This window comes from Lethenteron reissneri, chromosome 8 (genome assembly GCF_015708825.2).
Source record: "Lethenteron reissneri isolate LAM-NWPU_2019-01 chromosome 8, ASM1570882v1, whole genome shotgun sequence".
In the NCBI taxonomy this organism is placed as follows: domain Eukaryota; kingdom Metazoa; phylum Chordata; class Hyperoartia; order Petromyzontiformes; family Petromyzontidae; genus Lethenteron; species Lethenteron reissneri.
This window is the reverse complement of record NC_083786.1, coordinates 12,360,251-12,380,163: the sequence shown is the minus strand read 5'-3', so window position 1 is coordinate 12,380,163 and position 19,913 is coordinate 12,360,251. Positions and strand designations below refer to the sequence as shown.

The window sequence follows — 19,913 nt, the reverse complement described above, 5'->3', positions numbered from 1 at the left end:
TGTCTCCGTGTGCAGGCACGAGTGGGGGACACAGATGGTGCATCTCCTAGTTGTCTCAGTCAACCCTCTGCCACGTTACCTCCTGCCAGCAAATCCTCGACATTTTGCGTGGCCTCAAAGCACACCTAGCCTGGCACAAACGTTGTGGTGACATCACCATCACGTAATTTCGAACGGCGGCTGTTGTTGTGCATTTGCACAAAGAAACAAAGAAAAAGCTTACCTGTGTAGCCTACATAGACTGCTGGGGCAAGCGCTGTACAGAATAAAGCCGGCATGGCGCACGAGTGGGGGTGGTTTGGCTCGCACCAAGGGTTGCCACCTGTGAGACACAATTAGCCGGGATATGTCATGGGAAGAAGATGCATTTCTCACAAGACCTGCAGATGGGAGAGCTGCCTGCAAATGCGTTGTCTTGAGTGGTGTGTTATTAGCATCTGTCAAAAACGTTACTTTTAAAGTTATAGATTTTTGTCAGAAAATCAGGACAGGTGGCAACCCGACTAGCTTAACACCAGGTACTCACTTAAGGCTGAGTTGAATTTCTTTCGCACCATACGTAGGCAACCGTACTAATGATAACTGTGGCTGGGAATCGAACTCAGGTATGCTGTATGTGTAGGGCAGTGCGCGAGCCACTGCACCACCACTCCCAAGACACTTAAGACCTATGTAGAAACAAAGTGTTGCCACGTTAGTGTGACGTAATTATACACACGGTAGATTGATTTTGTTGTTATCAATTTCCTTCCTGCGTGACTTACCTGCGCTGCTACTGTGACGACCCCGTTGTTTTACAACAGCGGGGTCTAATTAGAGAACACGATTGTAGGTTTCTAGTTGCACAAAGTCCCTGTGGTCGGAAGAACACGTTGTGCGGCCCTCTGATTTCGCAGCCACCTATTGGACCTGTATCTCAATCCAAAGCGTTTAAAGATGTTTCTCAAATTGCTGCCATACGCTGCCTTCGTGGATGTGTACCCGAGCCCAGCTGGTGGGTAACGACAGTGGGACGCAATCAGGCCTCGGGAGGCTTCGTGCCCGTTCCTGCCGATGAGCAGATGCCCATAAGAGAAGGAACCACCAACACGGACAGACATTGAGGCTTCTAGACAATGCTGTATGAAATGTGCAAGTGTGCACATTGGTCAAGGTAAGGAGCATAGATGTGGCATATACAGAGCATAGCACGGAACAACAGTGGATTGTGCTGCACTACCCCTCTGCTGGCCATAACGTAGTCGCGCAGAAGCCTATAGCACCTGTTGGCTCATATGTGATTGCGCGTCCATGCAGGATCCAGGCTGAGGTACGGTAGAGTGCAACGCATGTACCACATACGTGCTAAACGAGTATTTTAGATGTGCTTGTTAGTCTGGGTGAGGATGTTTAGCGTTTATTTTTCAGTCTTCGTGCAGTTGTCTTCATTATTGTCTTCGCCTTTATAAGTCAGGAACCCCTTGATGAATCGACTTGATGGGTTATCTCACCTGCTTGCACTATACATTAGCTGCCTTGTGTGCATGTCAGACTTATATTTTGACATAATTACTTTGCGGGTATAAATGCATGCATGCAGGTAGATAGATGGAATTAAACAGACGATAAAACACAACATCACGTGGAAATAACATCTTGTTGTTTGCTTTTGAAAGATGTTATTCAGCTATATTGCTACAATTAAGGTTGCCGAGGTTGTGCTCTTGACATTGTGATTAATTCGCGTTTTGGAATGTTGCCTTTGACTAACGTGAAGCCATATTCTTTGCAGATGACGACATGCAGGATACGCCTTACATCCCTCTTCAATTGGGTAAGTCGTGCAGCTCCAGTCGCCCCCAGGAATCTTTGGCTATTGTTGTTGCTATCATGAGCACTGCGTTGTAAGTAACAAAACAATCCTCCCACTTGGACGATCGCTGCGTCTCCTTATGCTTTGCACAACCGAGAGGAGAATCGATGTCAACACTCAGAACCAGGGGAGAAGCAGCAATGGCCAAATGGGAACCTGAGCAATTGCTTTGGGGAATATTTTGTTTTCAAATTTGGTATTTCAGGTCTCAGTTGTGTCATCATCATCATCCATGATCAATGCACTGCTGGTTGAAGGCCTCCCCAACCAATCGCCATCCCTCATTGACTCATGGCACAACGATCCATTGAGCTCCGACGCACAATCATCGCTGAAACTACCTCGATCCACGTGAAACTCTTCACAAGTTGAAGAGAGTCACGTACATACAAAGAAAACATACGTATGCAATTTTCTGTAATACACACAATGATGCAAACCTTTTAAACCAATCACAATGCGGATGCCAAGTTGCAATCTGCTCTTATTGCTCAGTGCAATGTATATCGTACACACAAAGAAATGGCAGGTTACAATAAAGTCTCTTCTTATTAGTATTCTGTGCAAAGATCATTTTACTTTCGCAAATGGAAATATCGCCACGTTTCATGAAGAGTTATTATGTGCTGTTCTCTTAATTAATTGGATGCAAATTCATTACTGTGCAAACGGTTGAATAATGGAACTATGCTATTAATTGATTATTGCTGTCATGGAGCTGTGCAAATTATAGGTCCTGACTAAGGATGTCCATGTTACAAGAACCCAGCCATGTCTCCGCTCAAGTCCTGTGATATTAGTACCCATCTGCGCACGACATTGACGGTGTGTGTATGTGGCAATACGCAACGTATAGCCATTCATGAAACATATGGAACTAAACTTGTAAAGTGTGCAAAGAATCATGGAGAGATGCATGCTTGTAATTGCACTGAGAGGCAGAGAGAGGATTACGTGGATTGTAGAATATGCGCGGGCCGCTTAGTGATTTATTAACTGTTGAGAAAGATAAGTGGGTTTGGGCAAGCCAGGTCACTTATAGAATGGCCGATGTTCAAGAATAATAACAGAGGGTCAGCCAAGGAATGTAATCCGTCGGATAGGACATCACCGAGTAGATTGCGCGATGAATTCAGTTCATGTGCAGGCACTGGTTAGATTCCTACATGGCCAGATCAAGAGAGGTAGTGGTAGTGAGGAGAGGCCTTCATCCAGCAGTGGCTTGAACATGGCTGGTGATGATGCAGTGAATTACAGTTCAGAAAATAAACATGACATACTTGCTTCGATGGACAATTAGTGGCTGGTCTTTCCAAAATACATAGAGTTTTGTTCCTTCACAATTTGAATGACTTATGCAACACAAAAACACATTTGCCAGGGTCATGTGGACATCTGCAATCGCTTTAACTCTGAGCCAGCCTCTCGCTTGTTACACTCGACGGCGTCTTTTGATGGAATCCTGCCTCACTCGCACGCCTGAACTGAGCTCAAATCCGACGAAATCTACTTGAGAAAATATCTCACATCACAAAATCAATACGGCGTAGCAGACACTTGGAGTACGAACCTAATAGGTTACGTCTGGATATAGTTTATGCATGCTCTGCACTCTACGTTTTGGAACTGTTTTTATTTCAAGATGACGGGTTTCGGCCTCAATACATTTCTTAGCTCTCAACTTCACATCAGCTTCTAGTTTTTGATTGTCACCTCCACGTTTGGATGGGCCAGCCTTGCATGAGCGATTCAACGCAGATGGCTCAAAGAGACAAGAGGCTACGATGCTAATTCTTGAGCTGAGAGCCAGGAGTTGTTTAGCCGATTAAATAAATCATATCATCATCATCACTGGCATTGTACGTATGTACTGTCTGTATGTTGAACTTCATGTATGTATGTTGAACTTCTTTCGCACCGTACGTAGCCAACCGCGCTAATCGGCGGTGCGGGGAAGGGACAACAAACTAAACACAACAAGCAGCTCTTAACAAATGAGTTTTCAATTCAGTTGCCAGATTTGGTACGAGCTTTGCTGAGTGCTGTTTGCCGTGGATGCGTGGAGAGCTCGTCGCGTGCTGGATATTTCCCGCGGCGATGCCGGAGTACGTGCGCGGACGCAGAATCAGAATATTTACTTCGACTGGAGGAATCCGATGAGCTGTGAAGTTCTTTAGCACAGACCGCCAGCCGGAGCGATCGTCGACGCTTCCCGCAGCAGCGGCGGGGCGCGCGTTCCGTCTGGCCGGGTCGCGTTTCAGTTGGGACCAAAGATGCCCTGGGGGGGATCATCGGTGATCGATATGGTGGAGTGGTACTCACAGGTCCTCTAGGAGCTCGCAGCAGGAGACAGACGAGGATGCACTTGAACAACAGAAACATTTTGTCTGGGGTTTTATTTTTGGAGTGTGTGTGCGGGTATTGCTATTCAGACAATTTCGTACATGCACTGTATATGCATAACTCATGTCCAGTATACAATGCTACGCGCACGAATAAAACCCTCTAAATTAAAAAAAAAATCCCCTATAAATAAATACTGTACCCCCATTATATTCCCTGTCACTTTCAATTAGGCTAACAGGCTATTAGTTACATTCCCGATGGGAGAGAATTTTCATTTTAATCACATCGCGTATAGCGCTTCGGTGATCAAAAACAAAGTGGGGTTGGCCCCTGAATGGCACATCAATGCGTAGGGGAACAGCTACAGGAGGACAGAGCAAGGGGGGCCCACGCTCTCCACCCAGCCTGGAGGAGATGCACTCATACATATCAAAGCGACGATGACAGAATGTGTTTGTCTTGGCAGCACATCTGTGAAGGATACATGGGATGTAGCCTTCGGCCTCGCTCGGAAGTTACGAGCCTTGCATACAGTTCGGCCTCTCTTTTAAAGACATCAAACGAGCGAAATGTCGCGAACAGCATTTTGATAAATCTCGTATTGCCCATCTATTATTGATCTTCATATAAAATTCTTATTCGACAAACACTCTGAAAGTTTATATCAGGCATTCACGTTACATATTTAGTAATTTTATTTCACAGCAGCAATATCAAAGTTCACGTCTAGTATGTGCTGGACACGACATATATAGCTAATTTTAGGTATAGAAAAAAACCATGGTGGAACCTTGTAAGTAAGGCAAAAGGTGTAAAGATGCAGCCTTGCAATGCCTTGCTCACGTCATTGCTGGCAGAGGGATCTCTATTAATGGAGCTCCAGAAAGGGTAAAACCTATATTATGTTTTTGTTCATTCTTTAATACTGGAAAAAAGGTCCTATTTTGTAGATATCGTCTGCACACTCCCGCTCTGATTGATGCATACGCTTGTTTAACTTCTTTCGCACCGTACGTAGCCAACCGTGCTAACCGGAGTAGCGCAGAGGGGGGCGAAATACGAACAAGCTAAGAAAGCAGATTATACCACCCCCCCCCCGTGTGTCGCCGCTGACCGTTCCGACAGAGGGCGAGACGGGCGTGACGGCCGACGATCGGATGGACTGCGTGATGGCCACGTCGGAATGCAACAAGAACGCCTCGTGCCAGTCGCACCGCACCGAGTTCTTCATGAAGTGCATGCAGCCCTCGGAGAATCCGTGCGACCGCGAGGCGTGCCACGTCGCGCTGCGGCGCTTCTACGACAACGTGGCGGTGGTGCGAAGCCGCAGCCTGCTCTTCTGCACCTGCAGCACGGAGAACTGCGAGGACCGCCGCCGCCTCACCATCATGCCCGAGTGCTCCTACAAGCAGAAGGAGCGCCCCAATTGCCTCAACCTCCGTGCCAAATGCCTCCACGACCGCGTGTGCAGGTAGCCCTGGGCTCCTTTACTGACACTCCCCCCCCCCCCCCCCCACACTTGCGGCATCTGCCATCCTGGTCCTTTCTTCATTCATTGCTGTCCTGAGCCTGAAGGGCGCAGCCAGAGTGCCTGTCGGGGTGTCCAGACACCCACCACATGTTGAATTATGGCTTATCCACAATAATTTGGGCAAAAATCATTAATTTTAATGTTTTACCTACCTGACTTTACCGAAAAAAACCTAAGAATACAAAAATCACACGTGTGTGTGTGTGTGCGTGTGTTTTAGTCCACGATTTTCGTCTTTCAAAAAGGTGACATGAATGCTGCTGATGATGATGATCGAACCGTTAATTACACAGTAGTGCATGAACAGTAGACTCAGTGGCGAGTCAGTATCCAGTGGTTGGATAGATTTAATATAGTTGCAGTACAGCAGAACTCCTCTTTTCCGGGACAAACGGACCATGGATCTGGTCTGTAATCTACCCAGTAAGCACCGGGAACCATTCGCTCGCAGCAGCAAGCCCCTGGCTTGCACAGTGTCGAGATAACTGTTACTGCAGCCATCTAAGACGGCTACGAAGTGATGGAAGAATCACAGCTCTGAGGATGATTCGTTGAGTATTGACCATGATAATGGCACTGCGTGGCACAGGATCACATTGCCGTGTTAGACAAACTGTGCCCCTGGATCCTTTATCTTCGATAGTCCAATCCACAGTCGTACTCGAATTGTAGATGTTGTGGGTTTACTCAGCAACGCACCGCTGTGCTGAAGTAGTCACTAATTGGCACGTGTTGTTTACGTGACAAATCTTACTAATTGGCTGTTTCGGGTCATGGCGGGTTTAACGACACATTCATATTTACGCGATTTAACCCAAAAAATATGGACGCAGTTTTACTTTATTATGGACGTCATGTCCTCGTTTTCAAATTTGCATTGGGGGTTTGCAATTATTAAGCTGTTTGCCTCCTTTTTCCAGATCCCGGTTGGATGACTTCCGGATGAACTGTGCTCCAGTGAGCTACTGCAGTGCTGGCTGCGAGTCAGAGAACTACAAACGATGCCTCTACGCCTACACTGGCCTCATCGGTATGCAGCGCCGGAACACCGCCACGTTCTCGATGAGTCACTGCAATGACAACCTACAAGGAACATTGTTGACATAATAGTATCTCGAAAACACGTGCTGCAGTAATACATTTATAATTGATAACTGCAAGGAAAGGCACGCGTTAGAATCAAGTGTCTCTCGGAACGTCTGCCTTAAATAATTAACAAATGCTAAAAAATCAATAGGCTTCAGTTGTAAGCAGCATTTTATTGTGTAATGGCGAAATGTGTTTTGTGCAACGCTAATGACGGATGATGGACGCTTCAAGATGAACTGCGACGCGCTATTAATCTTCGTTGTCTTCGCGATGCCGGCAGTCGCGAGAGGCACGCGTTGCCATTCAGGGCAGTGGCGTCGCTATCGTTGAGTGTGCGGGAGGTGCAGCTGTCCCGTGGCCCGGGCACCGCGCGATGAAGAAGGCAGCAAAGCTGACAGAGGGCTCCGTTTCATTATTCGTGCCAGGGCAGGGTGCATGCAACAACCACGCTGCTACGCTGCTGCACCTTTGTTGTTGTGCGTTCCCAGGCACGGTCATGACGCCCAACTACATCAACACCAGCCTGGCGGTGTCGCCGTGGTGCACGTGCGACGGCAGTGGCAACAAGCTGGACGAGTGCCAGTACCTGCTGGGCCTCTTCACGGACAACCCCTGCCTGAGTGAGTCCCTCTCAAGCCGGCCCTCTACACCACATTAACGAGGCTCTGAATAGCTGGGGGCCCTGCAACTGCTTGTTCATGCCACTGCTGACAGAAGGAGCTCCCTGTCATCGTCATCATCGCGATCCATGGGCAGATAGCCCGTAGTCGGTGTCCACCGCACATCTCGTCATTTGTGTCCACTTTCCTCCTCTCTGTCTGCTGGTGCCAATATGCTCAAGCAGTGCCACATCTTGCTGGCACCCATCTTGTGATGTCGTCGTCGTCGTCGTCACGCCGCTCTCTGTGAGGTCTTCCTCTCTTTCCGTTTCCTTCCATTTCTCCGAACAACAACACTTTTAATTCTCCTGTTGTTCTCCATCCTACATGTGTGTCCAAACAATGACAGTTTCCTTCTCATCACTGCCTGCATCAAGTCTTCCTCTATGTGCAACCTTTATCTTTCATCATCTTTGGTCTCTCTTTGGGTCCAGTTTAGATGCAAGAAATCCCTATAGAGGATGTTTTGGCCTATCCTTCCACGCTAGTCAGACATCTTGGAAGGGGCACGATTACCCACACTTCATGCCACCCTCCTGGACGCTTCCTCCTGGTCGACTAACCGCGGTGTCCCCAGTTGTAAAGCTGGGTAAACAGAGACAAGAGCTATTGGAAAAACATAAACTTCCCTATGCCGGGAAGATCACACGGGCGACCTTGGGATTGCAAGTCCAGTCAGTGTGCTGTTATGCCACAGCAGCATCGGAAGGAAAATAAAAAGTTCTGTGCTGGGAGGTGGTAGGAGAACAAACTACGCTCGAATAGAGTACAAACAGGATGGGCTTCAGAGTCGAGAGAATTGATCATCACCCAGCATCGGCCAAGAGAACGGGGAGTTCAAACGAGCAGGGCCTGAGGAGGAGGTGGAGAAACTTGGTTTCTGGCAGAGGTTGAAATCACAGCTGGCGAGCACAGGCCCAGAGGGCTCAAAGCACCAAGCAGCCAGCAGCCAATGGCACTGCACAGTTGAAGTTGTGATAGACAATGGCTCTCGTGTCTCTTGATAGTTGCGCTGAATGCAATGGAGAGCACGGGCGAGGCAATAGACTGAGACGCGTAAGGAGAGGCTGTGGTGAGAGGATCCAGGGAAGCAGAATGAGCAACGGTTACTGCAGCACAGAAAGATTGGCAAGTGGTAGTGGTAGTGCTGCGCAATGTGTACGCTTTAATACAGATGGACCGTGCTTGCCAGAGGTGCACAATGTCTCATCCATCAAGACAAAATGTTTATCGAGTCCAATTGGTCCACACGGCATTGCTACGGCAGTGTGTGTGTAATTTCATGGGAAAACCAGAAAACAATATGAAGTCCAAAACAAACTATGAAGATGATATATCACTTGAATACTCATAAAATGAAGGAAGGAATGCAGACCTCCAAATAACGTGTAGCCTGGTGATTCATAATAATTTACAACCCGTTGTCAATCCACTGCTGGATGAAGGCCTCCTCACGATGTCTGTCAATGGGAGTTGTTTTCACCATACTTCGCCACACTGGTGAATGTGGATTTCTGAGTTGGATATCACCCCCATTGAGGTTCTGCCAGGTTGCTGGACTCATACAGTATGTGAACCACTACACCACCACTCATCTGCAGCCTAATTTTAGCCCTTATTACATCTAACAGATAAGGGAGCATTTGAGCTCAGCTATTTCAGTAAAATTGCTATGCAGCAGTTATTTATGCATACAATCAAGTTACAGGGAATGGGAGTTGAACAGCCTCATGCCGTTCGATGTTTCAACTGATAACAAACATTAATCCTTCTCTGGCTAGGAGAATGGAGGTTTAGCATTTAATGAGGATCCAAGTCCTTAGTCGGCTAAAACAATTATTTACTCATGCACAGGGCATGTAATGATTTACGGGAATTATATTGGATTGACAAAAAAATCTGGGTGGAACCATGCCATTTCAGCTTGTGACATTTACCAAAAGGTAGCAAACAGCCGAATGTCAACAAACCACATGCTCGCCACAATTACACGAATCTTGATAACAACTGATGTAACTGCTCAAATTGGGAAATTAGAAACGTTTCCATAAAGGGCTGTGTATGGCAATGCGTTGTAATTACTTTTCTATTTAGATTAGTAAAACAATGTCCCTTTGCAGATGATAACAAAACGAATCTCTTTGAACGTGTTTCATGGTGTGCTTTAAAATGGAAAATATGGTGAGATGCTTGGAATGGTACTGCTAGTGATAATGGGACTGTGAAATGTGCGAGATTAAGTTAAACAGTTGATTTGAAATTAATGACCTGATAGGTGGCTGTTATTTTTACTTGAACTTTTGATCAAAAGGATTGCACGCGCATGTGCAGTGATAAAAGACAACCGGTTTGCGTGCTGTATTTATTAACATCAAAAAATGTTGTAACTCCATCAGAAAGCGCCATCTATCTGTTCACTGCAAGAAAGGACCAAGGCGTGATGGGCAACCACAACTGTGCAACACCAAACCCGCCCAACACCGAACACATCGCGGCCATCAACGAGAACGAGACCTCGACAGCGGCCAAGGTGGTGGTCATTACCTCCGTCTATAATGACACACAACAGGTCAGTGTGTCAACAGCTATGTTAAAATAACGACTAAATCGCAGGTCTCTGTCATTCCACTGTTGGATGAAGGCCTCCCGTACGTGTGTGCAGTCCGTTCTCCTATAACGCGGCGGTGGTTGCGTTCCTGAAGAACATCGCCTTATGGAAAAATCTACTTTTAATAAGTAATATACTGACAACGCGAATTAACCGAGATAGCACGTGAGATGCGTACGCAGGCTGAAGAAAGACTGAGGCTCGCGAGTAGGTACGAGAAGCATCCAGCAGCATCCCACCACCTTGTGCGATGATGCTACGCCGACGCAGCCGTACGAACGCTTATTCCTACTCGCGCTGCGACGTAGTCCCGTTCACTCGATCGTGTTATATCCAAGTCGCGTTATAAAAAATGTGTTCCCTAATACATTAATCGCGTTATATTCAATTATTGTTATGAAATCATGCAGCGTTATATGAGAACAGACTGCATGTTGAACTTCTTTCACACCGTACGTAGCCGACCGTGATATTCGGTGACGGGTTGTTGTTTGGTCATACTTCACCTTAATGGTTAGTGGGAGTTGGTTAAGGGTGAGCAGCCTGGTCTGGTTCAGAGTATCGGGACTCAGACTCCTCAGGTCACTGGGTTCATAGCGCAGTCTGTTATTCACTGAGTCACCAATCCTCCCAGGTCTCCACAAAATACTAAAACTGGGTGGGTATGGAATAACGAGCATGGCTCATAATATATACAATCTCAGAACAATGTTTTATGGTGCTCATGCTGTTTGGTACAATGTGAGTATAATAAACCTCAAAGAGGATGTTTGTAAGCAGCTCAATCAACACGCCATGAGCTTCAGAAATGAGGTTTAAACGTTTCAGTAATCATAGATGAGTGGAAGGCAGTGCTTGGTTGTAATATTGTTTTAACCATGATTTGCAAGCTTTGCCCCTGTGGGGAAAGACTGCATTTCTAAGCATGCGCTAAATAAGTTGAATGGCATTTTGCATAATTTACAATGGTTTTTATGTCTTCATTTTAGAATTGTCCGAGCCATGCGGAAGGCCATTATTGAGGGGGTATACGAGTGCAGTGGGAGAGCTGATGTGAGTGATGAGTAAAGCTGCTCATGCACCCGTGCTATGCTCATTGCTATTGTGTCTAAAGAGTTCTACGTGTCTGCTGCTCAGTCGAGCACAAATGTTAATATTTGTTTTAAAAATTAGTGACGAAAATGTCATCGTATTATTAGCTTATTTTGGGTTAGATCATGTAGGTATGATGTCACTTTTTAACAATAACCCTCCACCACCCGACAGAGCCAGTCAAATCAAGTTATCAAACCGGAATGTTGAAAGGCCAGAAAAATGCAGACAGCTTTGAACGACGTTTCGCCAGCGATAAGATCCAGCATCATCAGCTGTTAACAAAGCTCGTCTCTCGCGTGGAAGAGATGATGATTCATAATATGGGACGTGAAAGCCCTCACCTGAAGACGATCGCTTGTGTTGCGATCGAAACGTCGTGATGTTTTATTATTTTTCTATCAACGTGGCTTTGCCGAAAGACCCACAGAATACCTACAGAAAGTAATGTATTTATATGACGCGACGATGACTCTGAGTGGACAGAGATCACCAAGCGTGGCATTGACCACAACTGCCAGATTGTAGTGCACTGAGGAAGAGTAAAAGTATAAATTGGCTAGACACAGCATTTATGTAAACAGTTTTGCCAAGTTCACTGATTAGCTGACCTGATGATATGTTGGTGTAGTATGGGGATTTCACACCCCTCACTACTGATAGTTAATAACCAAAGGTGGACGACATTCGTGACTGCTTTAGTCGACGAGAGAATGAGTACGTTTTATTTACAAACTAAAAAACTCGACAAAAAATGCAACAGGTTGCCATTGACTAGGCTCACAAAGTCTCAGACCACATTTATTAGAAAACACTGCAGACTATAAACCAACACTGGTTACCCACCCTAGCACTTGAAACAAATGTTTTTTCTCAAGCCAATGCGAATATGTTGTAACTTGTGGCCATGGGAGATCGCCCAAGTGGGTGTCCAACTCGCCAGCGCTTCTCTTGGGAGCCGCTGCTCAGACCCTGGCAGTGTCATGTGGTGGAAGCACATCGGGGAGTTCTATGGAGGGCTCAGGCCGAACGAAGGGGGAGGCTCAAGCGGACCCGGCGCCCTTTTAGCAAAGTCATTGGAAGTCGTAATAGGATCAGCCGGAACCCATTTGGCAAACACAACGAGGGCTTTCGGGGCGAGGTCCCCGTGGAGAATGGGCCACCTTGCATAATGGTCTCGTTTAAAGTTATCGTACAGTGCCTCGGCTTTCTTTTTTTTGTTCACAATGGTTTATGATGGAATTTTAACTCCAAAATGAAAATATCGCCTAAAATGTTCAGCTGTATTTTGTTACGTTTAATGTTGATTTGCTACGACAGCTACGTATAATTTAATGTTGGGTAAAATGTAGCACTGCCACGTACATATACGTACTGTGTTCATATTGCGTACACGGTATGTGACGTGTCTTCCGGTAACCTTATATGTGCTAATGTACAACTTTAGGAAAAGGCCCCAAACTTGAACACGACGCGGTAGTAGAAGGTAAAAGTTCAAGGTGCAGCCCTGCAATTGCTTGCTCACGCCATTGCTGGCAGAAGGGCCGCCACCAGAGGGAGCTCTAGACAGCCCCTCTAGACTGTATTTGGCCTACTCTTCCATGCTGGCCAGGCATCCTACAAGAGGTGGGAGAACCCCCACACTTCACCCCACCACAGGTCACCTGCCGAGTGACTGACCGTGGTGCAGGGTGGCTTGAGGGCTGGGTGGTATTTACGACACCACCACCATTGTATCAACTGCCACACACGGAAACAATTACATATGCCTACATATACAACCATATTTGACTTTTACGCTACAACCAAAGCAACTCTTTAACATCCTATCAACGTCAGCCTCAACGCATAATTGTTAAATATTTTTTTAATCATCTCTTTTTGGGTCACGTTCACACAACTACCTTCAGATCCGCTGGTACGTATACATCAGAGTGCATCTCAACCCCATGGCTATATTGCAATGCGCCCTGTTTGCTTTGATATGATGGCATTGCTTTAATGTGGTCGAGTGTCAGATGTGGATCCTTGTTTTTTTATATATTACACTTTTGTTCTCGCATGTGGAACACGGGAAGGTCGCTGGTATTGCGTTACACAGCAGGTACATCGCGCTCATCAACTGCGTGCACCTGGATAGAAGATTACACAACTCTGCTACTAGTCCAGACACACCGCCCGTGTTAGGTTTTCGCCCCACAATGCCACATTAATACGCCTTTGGCTGAATAGTCGGACGGTCTGTGGTGCGCGATAGGGCTGGGACACAACGTCAAGGACACGTGTGTGTGTGTGTGTGTGCAACCGTACACTCCCAGCAAGGGTCACGCCAAAAGGTTGACGGACTATTTTCACACCTAAATCCCTCGACTCTGCCTCCGCATTCAGGGAGTGCTGCAATGCGTGAGCAAGAAGGATTGGTTCTTTAGATGTGTGTTTTTTAGATTACATTTATTTCAGCAAGAAGGGTCCATTGAGCTGTTTGGTTCTATTTTAGCGGCGGCGTCCTGCGACAGTACGGGTGGCATTGCACAGTACAGATCTCAGTTGCAATCGTGGCTACAAAGGTCGCGATACAAACGGCACGTATTGGCACGCACTCTTTATGTTACAGGAATAGGGAAGTCGAAAACGTAAAAAAAAACTTGACTACATTCTTTTACCAACAAAAATAAATAGAGGGAAAAAAGAGAGGGGAATGTAAAACATATAAATAATAACTTAACACACATGGTGTAACAGTCAACGCGGCAGAAACATGCAAGTAGAATGTTACATTTGGACGATTAAATTTCTTGGTCGACTAAGGACTGAAATCGGCTTCGTGTTTTGCGGTCGACGACTCGAGCCCCTTTCGAAAGCGGCCCGGTGCTGACCCCGTGCGTGTCGAAGGTGGGAAACCCCCGCTCTAAGCTCCGCCCAGCGTCACATCCCGGTCCATCACCCCAATCCATCCAGTGCCAGACGTAGGAACGGAAGTGAAACTTTTTTGTGATTTAGTAATCAAACGGATTATCAGTCGAGTAATTGATAACTTAATTAATCGGATAGTCCAGCTCAAGAAAACTGTAAGCAAGCACCATCGATATATTCTAAACCAAGGGCCATGCTTCCTCCACATGTGTACGCGGCATGTGCGTGTCAGTGGTTGAAGACCTTATTAAAGGTCACTTGTGATTTCGTCAGGAATGTTGAAGATGCAATAACAAGAGTCCCGGCATAATTGCTGCATGCGCAAGTTCTGAGAATGTTTCTGCGACTGCCTGCTGTAACACGTCGACGATTTTTGTCGCGTTCTCAAGGGTTGCCTCTCAGTGTTGTGGTTGCTGAGCAAAGGTCCTCAACAGTAAGCAGCCAGCAACAAACAGCATTGTTGAAGGTACAATATATGAGTTAATACATGCCTTGAGCCGAGCGAGGTTATAACGGATTCGGAAAAGAGACGAGCAATGTGAGGACAAATGAGAGAGAGAGAGAGAAATTGTTTGACTCGGAATGTGGTGGGTGAACACAGTAAAGTCTTGTTGAAACACGACAGTCTGGTCGACCCAACCCTCAACATGGGGAACGAAATTATATCGAAATGTGAACATTTGTTATTAAATCAACGGAATCTGTAGTGTGGTAAACAGCTGTTGACATCGTTGCGGGCTACCTGGGCGCCAATCGAACTGTGAGAGGATACTGGGGTTGTCGTGGGGCAGTGGATAGCGAGACCAGCGGGCGAACACGAAGAATGAGAATAAGAGGCGACGACTCTGAGAAACATTCCCATCAGGTGCCCCTTTCGTCTCTTTGTGCAACGCCCCTGAAAACGTGCCTCGTGGGGCCGGCGCACTTTGATCTTGAGAGAGAAACGGGAGCTGAGCCGCCTCTGTTTACAAAGGGGGCCCCGGAGCCCCAGAGGAGCAAATGGCAATCAGGACAATGCCGTCTGGACACCCATTCAGTGCTGTAATCACAAACACAGCACCCACTCGTCCCAGGAATTCTGGTGGTGGTGTTAGCCCACTCGAGGCCCAAAGCAGAAAACATTTTTAGGGGTCTTCCCAGCTCCTTCAGCTTGCAACATTGTTGTGAGATGAGAAGATACATAGACAAGAGAGATATATCTGTATACAATATGTAGTGAGAAGAAAAACATAATTTGGTGATGCTGCGTTGGCAGTAGTGCACAAACAATTACAAAAAAACTCAACAGATTCGTCAAAAACGCTGTGGCCTTTAATTGAATAAATATAATAGACGACGTTATGGGCAATGGGCCCTCTTCATCGCACATGAAATAGAAGGTATATTTAGACAAAAACACATACGTAGTGAGATGAGAGAAGAGAAATGGAAACAAGATGGGGATGAAAAACATGAATCAGTGTTTTCTGTGAGTAAGATTGTTTGAGGATTTGAATGCGAGCTGATATTATTTGATGTATTGCACTTCTATTTGTTCATGAATCTGGGATTCCTTTAGCTGCTTGTGGCTCTAAGCTTTCGCTTGGTATTATTATGCAAGACAGAAACTGACTACATTGTCCATCCAGCACGACAGGAATGCGTTCATGCGAGCATCGCGTTGGCGTAATAATTGCGGATAGTTATTGTGGAAGTGCACTCACTGGGTACAAAGAGTTTGTAAAGGTCACGTGATGCGTGTAGCAAGTTGTTCGTCTAAGCAGATGGGGTTTCCTCACATGCAAAAGCAGTGTGTTGGTAAACCTTAGGTATCCATGGAGTTAGCATCGCAAAGCCAACATGAGTATTCTCTGACCTGGGTTTTATTAATCAATCAACCACGGATTAACAATAAAACAGAAAATGTGTTTAGCATTAGCGGTGTGCATGTATCAGTGTAGAATGAGAATGTTTTTTATGAGCGTAAAATGAAGTATACAGCAGTCCTTGTTTAGGATTACTGTAGATATTCATGTGATGAGTTTTTTTTACTTTTTGCATCTAAAAATCTCTCTGAAAGGAAATGTCAATATGGGAGTTAGGATCGGTGTATTATGCTAAAGTTATTAAAGCCTTTTATTCTATTTTTAGTAGCATTCATTGGCGTTGTATATCTCGCTACGTATGGTGCGAAAGAAGTTCTACATACATAATCGCTTTTAGTTCAACAACAAATACATTTAAGCCATTGGGAAGTGCAGTATATAAAAAACAGATGTGCATTTTCATTGTAAGACATGCAATGAATAATACGATTTTGTAAATCCATAGTAGTATTTGATGGTGGGGTTTGGTGAGAGATGTGACGTGTGTGTTTCTACTGCTGCCTGTAGGTTTTTGCAGTTGTGCTGAGTAGCTCTCGGATGTGCCGTGTGCGTGCTCCGACCATGATGTCCGACGTTCCACTTCCCAATGCTAGTAGCTTCAGAACTGAAATGTCAGGCGTCATGCCAAGCAGCATGTGCAATAACCCGAAACACACATCCGAGATGTGTTGTCTATTGTTATTGGGGAATGTATTTTCGCGATGAATTTGGCAAAACAAACTCAAATTCGCGTGACACTTGGGTAAATCACCGAGCTGTCCTCGCATATTTAACTTGGACTACGCTCTTTTGTTAATGATTGACTTTTATATAGTACGAAAGATTGGAGCTCTTCCCAAATTGTCATAAAACAATTGGTGTTCGTTCCCAGCTCTTAGACGAAGTATGTCCGTTTACCCATTCGAACGTGCATCGAGGGATATGTGATTGGAGGAGCTGTGTGATTAATCTCCAAGGTCAATATGGAACGACATCCATGGACTGAAGGATGTAGATTGTTTCCACAGTGGATCGAAACTTGGGGAATTTAGTGGCTATTGAGTTCCATGCATGTGGTTCGTCATCTGGCCAAGAGGCAAACCCAAGTTCTGTCACGTGTTTCATTTGCAAGCTAAGATACCTTAACAGGTGAGTCAAAGAGCCCAACTCATACATTCTTAATAATGAAAAGTGCTCTTGTATAAATAACATACAATATGCAGTACATCCTTTGTGATACTGGTGATAAAAATGGCTGCCAAGAGAGAAAACTCCGACTAGCAAACAGATCAAATGGATGGAGCAATAAAATCAGAGCAATCTGTAAGCATGGGATTGATTGTTTATGCACATCATTAGAGGAATTCGCATCAACACGGAGAGGCCTTGATTCGACAATAAATAGAGAATGGTTGGCAATGCTTTGTTCAGTGGTATACAGTCTACAACAATATTCTCCTATCCTAGGCGGGCTGTCGGTGTCAAGTTCTGTTGGGTAGCGCCTCATAAGGGCTGGCACAGCGGCACGAGATGGCGTGACCACCTTTGTCTCCCCAGCGCTGGCGATGAACACTGCGCACGGTACTAATTCAAGACTTCAGTCCATCTAGGGGGGAGACCCAAGCACGGTTGAAATCTATTGGACCCTGTCTTATCGTGAAGAGGGATTCCAATTCGGGTCGCTGGGTTCATAGCGCATGGCGTTAACCACTAGGACACCACTCCTCCCATCTTTGTTCTTGGTACAAGCACAAACACATACAAAAATGCACATTCTGTTGCAACCACGCCTCAACTTTGTAGGCGTTCTCTACAGTGTTAATTTATATGCTTATTTCGCAACTCTGCAAAAGTTTGATTTTTATTTCCCTGACCCCACCTCGCCACCACTGCCCCGATCACTTGAGCCGCCAGCTTCCAGTCTCGCGCCTGTCACTGGGTGGGCTACACACAGAGGTCGCAAACGAGTTTTGATTCCTTACCCGTACCCGGCCGCACCAGGGTCGCAAACGACGTTCCCTACCTGTACCCTACCCGAAATGAGTGACAAACGGTGACTCACCAGTGACTCACGGCCTACCCGTACCCGGCCGCACCAGGGTCGCAAACGGGTATCGGGTAGGGTACGGGTATCGGGTACTCGGTTGCGACCTCTGGCTCCAGGGCAGCCTGGGGCAGCTTCTCCTCCCGCCCGTGTCGGCGTCTCTCACAAAGGGGTTCTCTGCGAGCAATGCGACAAGAGGGAGACAAGCGGCTGAGGTCCACGGCATTACGTGGATTTAAACCTTAATCCATCATTAAAGTGCTAGGGAGGCTTGACACATCTGCTTATATAGGCAAGTTTTACGGCTCGCAATGTCAGCATTTCTTTATTTTTGTCCCCCGCGGTGAGGGGAATCAAAAACGTTAAACGGACGTCCGGGAGATGAAATATCACCGAGTCAACGATCACGACGATGATGATGGAGCTGCGTGGTTGTGTTCTGCAGACTGACGCAGGTTGTCAACTGAATCGTAAATAAGGAGCTTTCTTGTGTAGTTTAATACATACGAATATTCACATCTGTGATCGTTCTAAGCAATGTTTACCATGTATACATTTTAAATCGCTCAAACATATTTATGGTGGAGGTGATTTTTTTTTTTACAGATGAAAATAAATCTACAGTCCTCCAAACATACGTAGAGTAAAAAGATAAACGTGCAGCCACATAGTCTTCGGTCTTTCGGTAAAAACAAAAAACGACGACGTTTCGATCGCAACACAAGCGATCGTCTTCCTTCTACACGACTTTACCTAAAAACCCAAGAATTTGAATTCCTGCAGTCACGAAAGCTTCAAGTCAATGTTTGCAACTACATAATTGCTTGTTCACCCAAATGGAGGAAAGACCTCCACTTGAGGATTTCTCTACGGAGGGTGTTTTTGGCCTACTCAGAGGGTGTTTTGGCCTACTCTTCCTCCACCACACGAGACCAGCAAGCCAACGAGCTGTGGTGTTATGTAACGTGATCTCAACATAATGTGACATGCAGTACAGCGGTACACGCAGTATATGAACAAACTGCTACCAGCAGTAGAAATTCTCACGAGGCCGATGCAGTGATGGCACCGGAGCATGGCCAGTCGCTGGTATCCACACCGCATGAACCTTGCTGACTGCCCAGACTGGGGGCTGCTTCACCCCCCCCCCCCCCCCACACTGCCAGGCAGGAAATCGATGTGACTGATTCATATAAAAATCAATGTTTTTTCATAATTATTTTTCCTCAATCGATGCGAGGTGCACTTTATTTAAACAAGCGTTCGATGGAAACCGTTGTTCACCTCAGTGGTGTTGAGTTCTGGCTTTAACTGTTGCCAATCGAGCAATGCTTAAATACGACGTCACATTTTTCAGAAGCACCGGCCTTTGGCCCTCGCTATGGACAAATGGATAAGTCAGCTCTAACACACTCTCACATTGGAGCCCTGTCATAAAAAAATGAATATTCTCTTCTGGTATAATACCGTGACAATGATAATAGCTGCGTCTCATATTGATCCCTGAATGTAGGGTTTGTATATAGCTTATGTTATACTATTATCCCTCAAAAACTGCCTACCATAAAATCCTTGTTGATTAAATATATTACAAATAAAAATAAATTATTCTCTTATAGTTCTCTGATGTGTTTTCAGGTTGTACCGCGTGTTGCTCAGCGTGATGTCCAACGTTTCACTCCACGTGCTGGGAACTTCTTCGTATTCTAGATTTGAAGCTTTCGTGACTGCAAGGATTAATATTCTTATGTTTTTTCGGTAAAGTCACGTAGCTTTACCGAAAAAACCTAAGAATAACACACCGTATATCCTAAAAACCCGTCAAAGAGTTATATACAGCGGAACTGCGACAGGAAAAAAGCACAAGCAGTAGAAATGCGACTATTGTGTTGTGCGCTTATTTTCCAAAACTCGATTTAGATTTGCAGGTGTTGG

At 45.8% G+C, this 19,913-nt stretch overlaps 1 protein-coding gene across 1 annotated transcript in view; it reads left to right on the top strand.

Moving 5' to 3' along the window:
• LOC133361436 (GDNF family receptor alpha-1-like) overlaps window positions 1-19,913 on the top strand; it is a 30,882-nt gene that overhangs the window by 5,978 nt on the left and 4,991 nt on the right. The window contains exons 3-7 of the mRNA XM_061580356.1: window positions 1,772-1,813; window positions 5,324-5,669; window positions 6,650-6,759; window positions 7,307-7,438; window positions 9,874-10,046. Of these exons, the coding sequence (XP_061436340.1) occupies window positions 1,772-1,813; window positions 5,324-5,669; window positions 6,650-6,759; window positions 7,307-7,438; window positions 9,874-10,046 (803 nt within the window). The remainder of the gene's footprint in view (window positions 1-1,771; window positions 1,814-5,323; window positions 5,670-6,649; window positions 6,760-7,306; window positions 7,439-9,873; window positions 10,047-19,913) is intronic.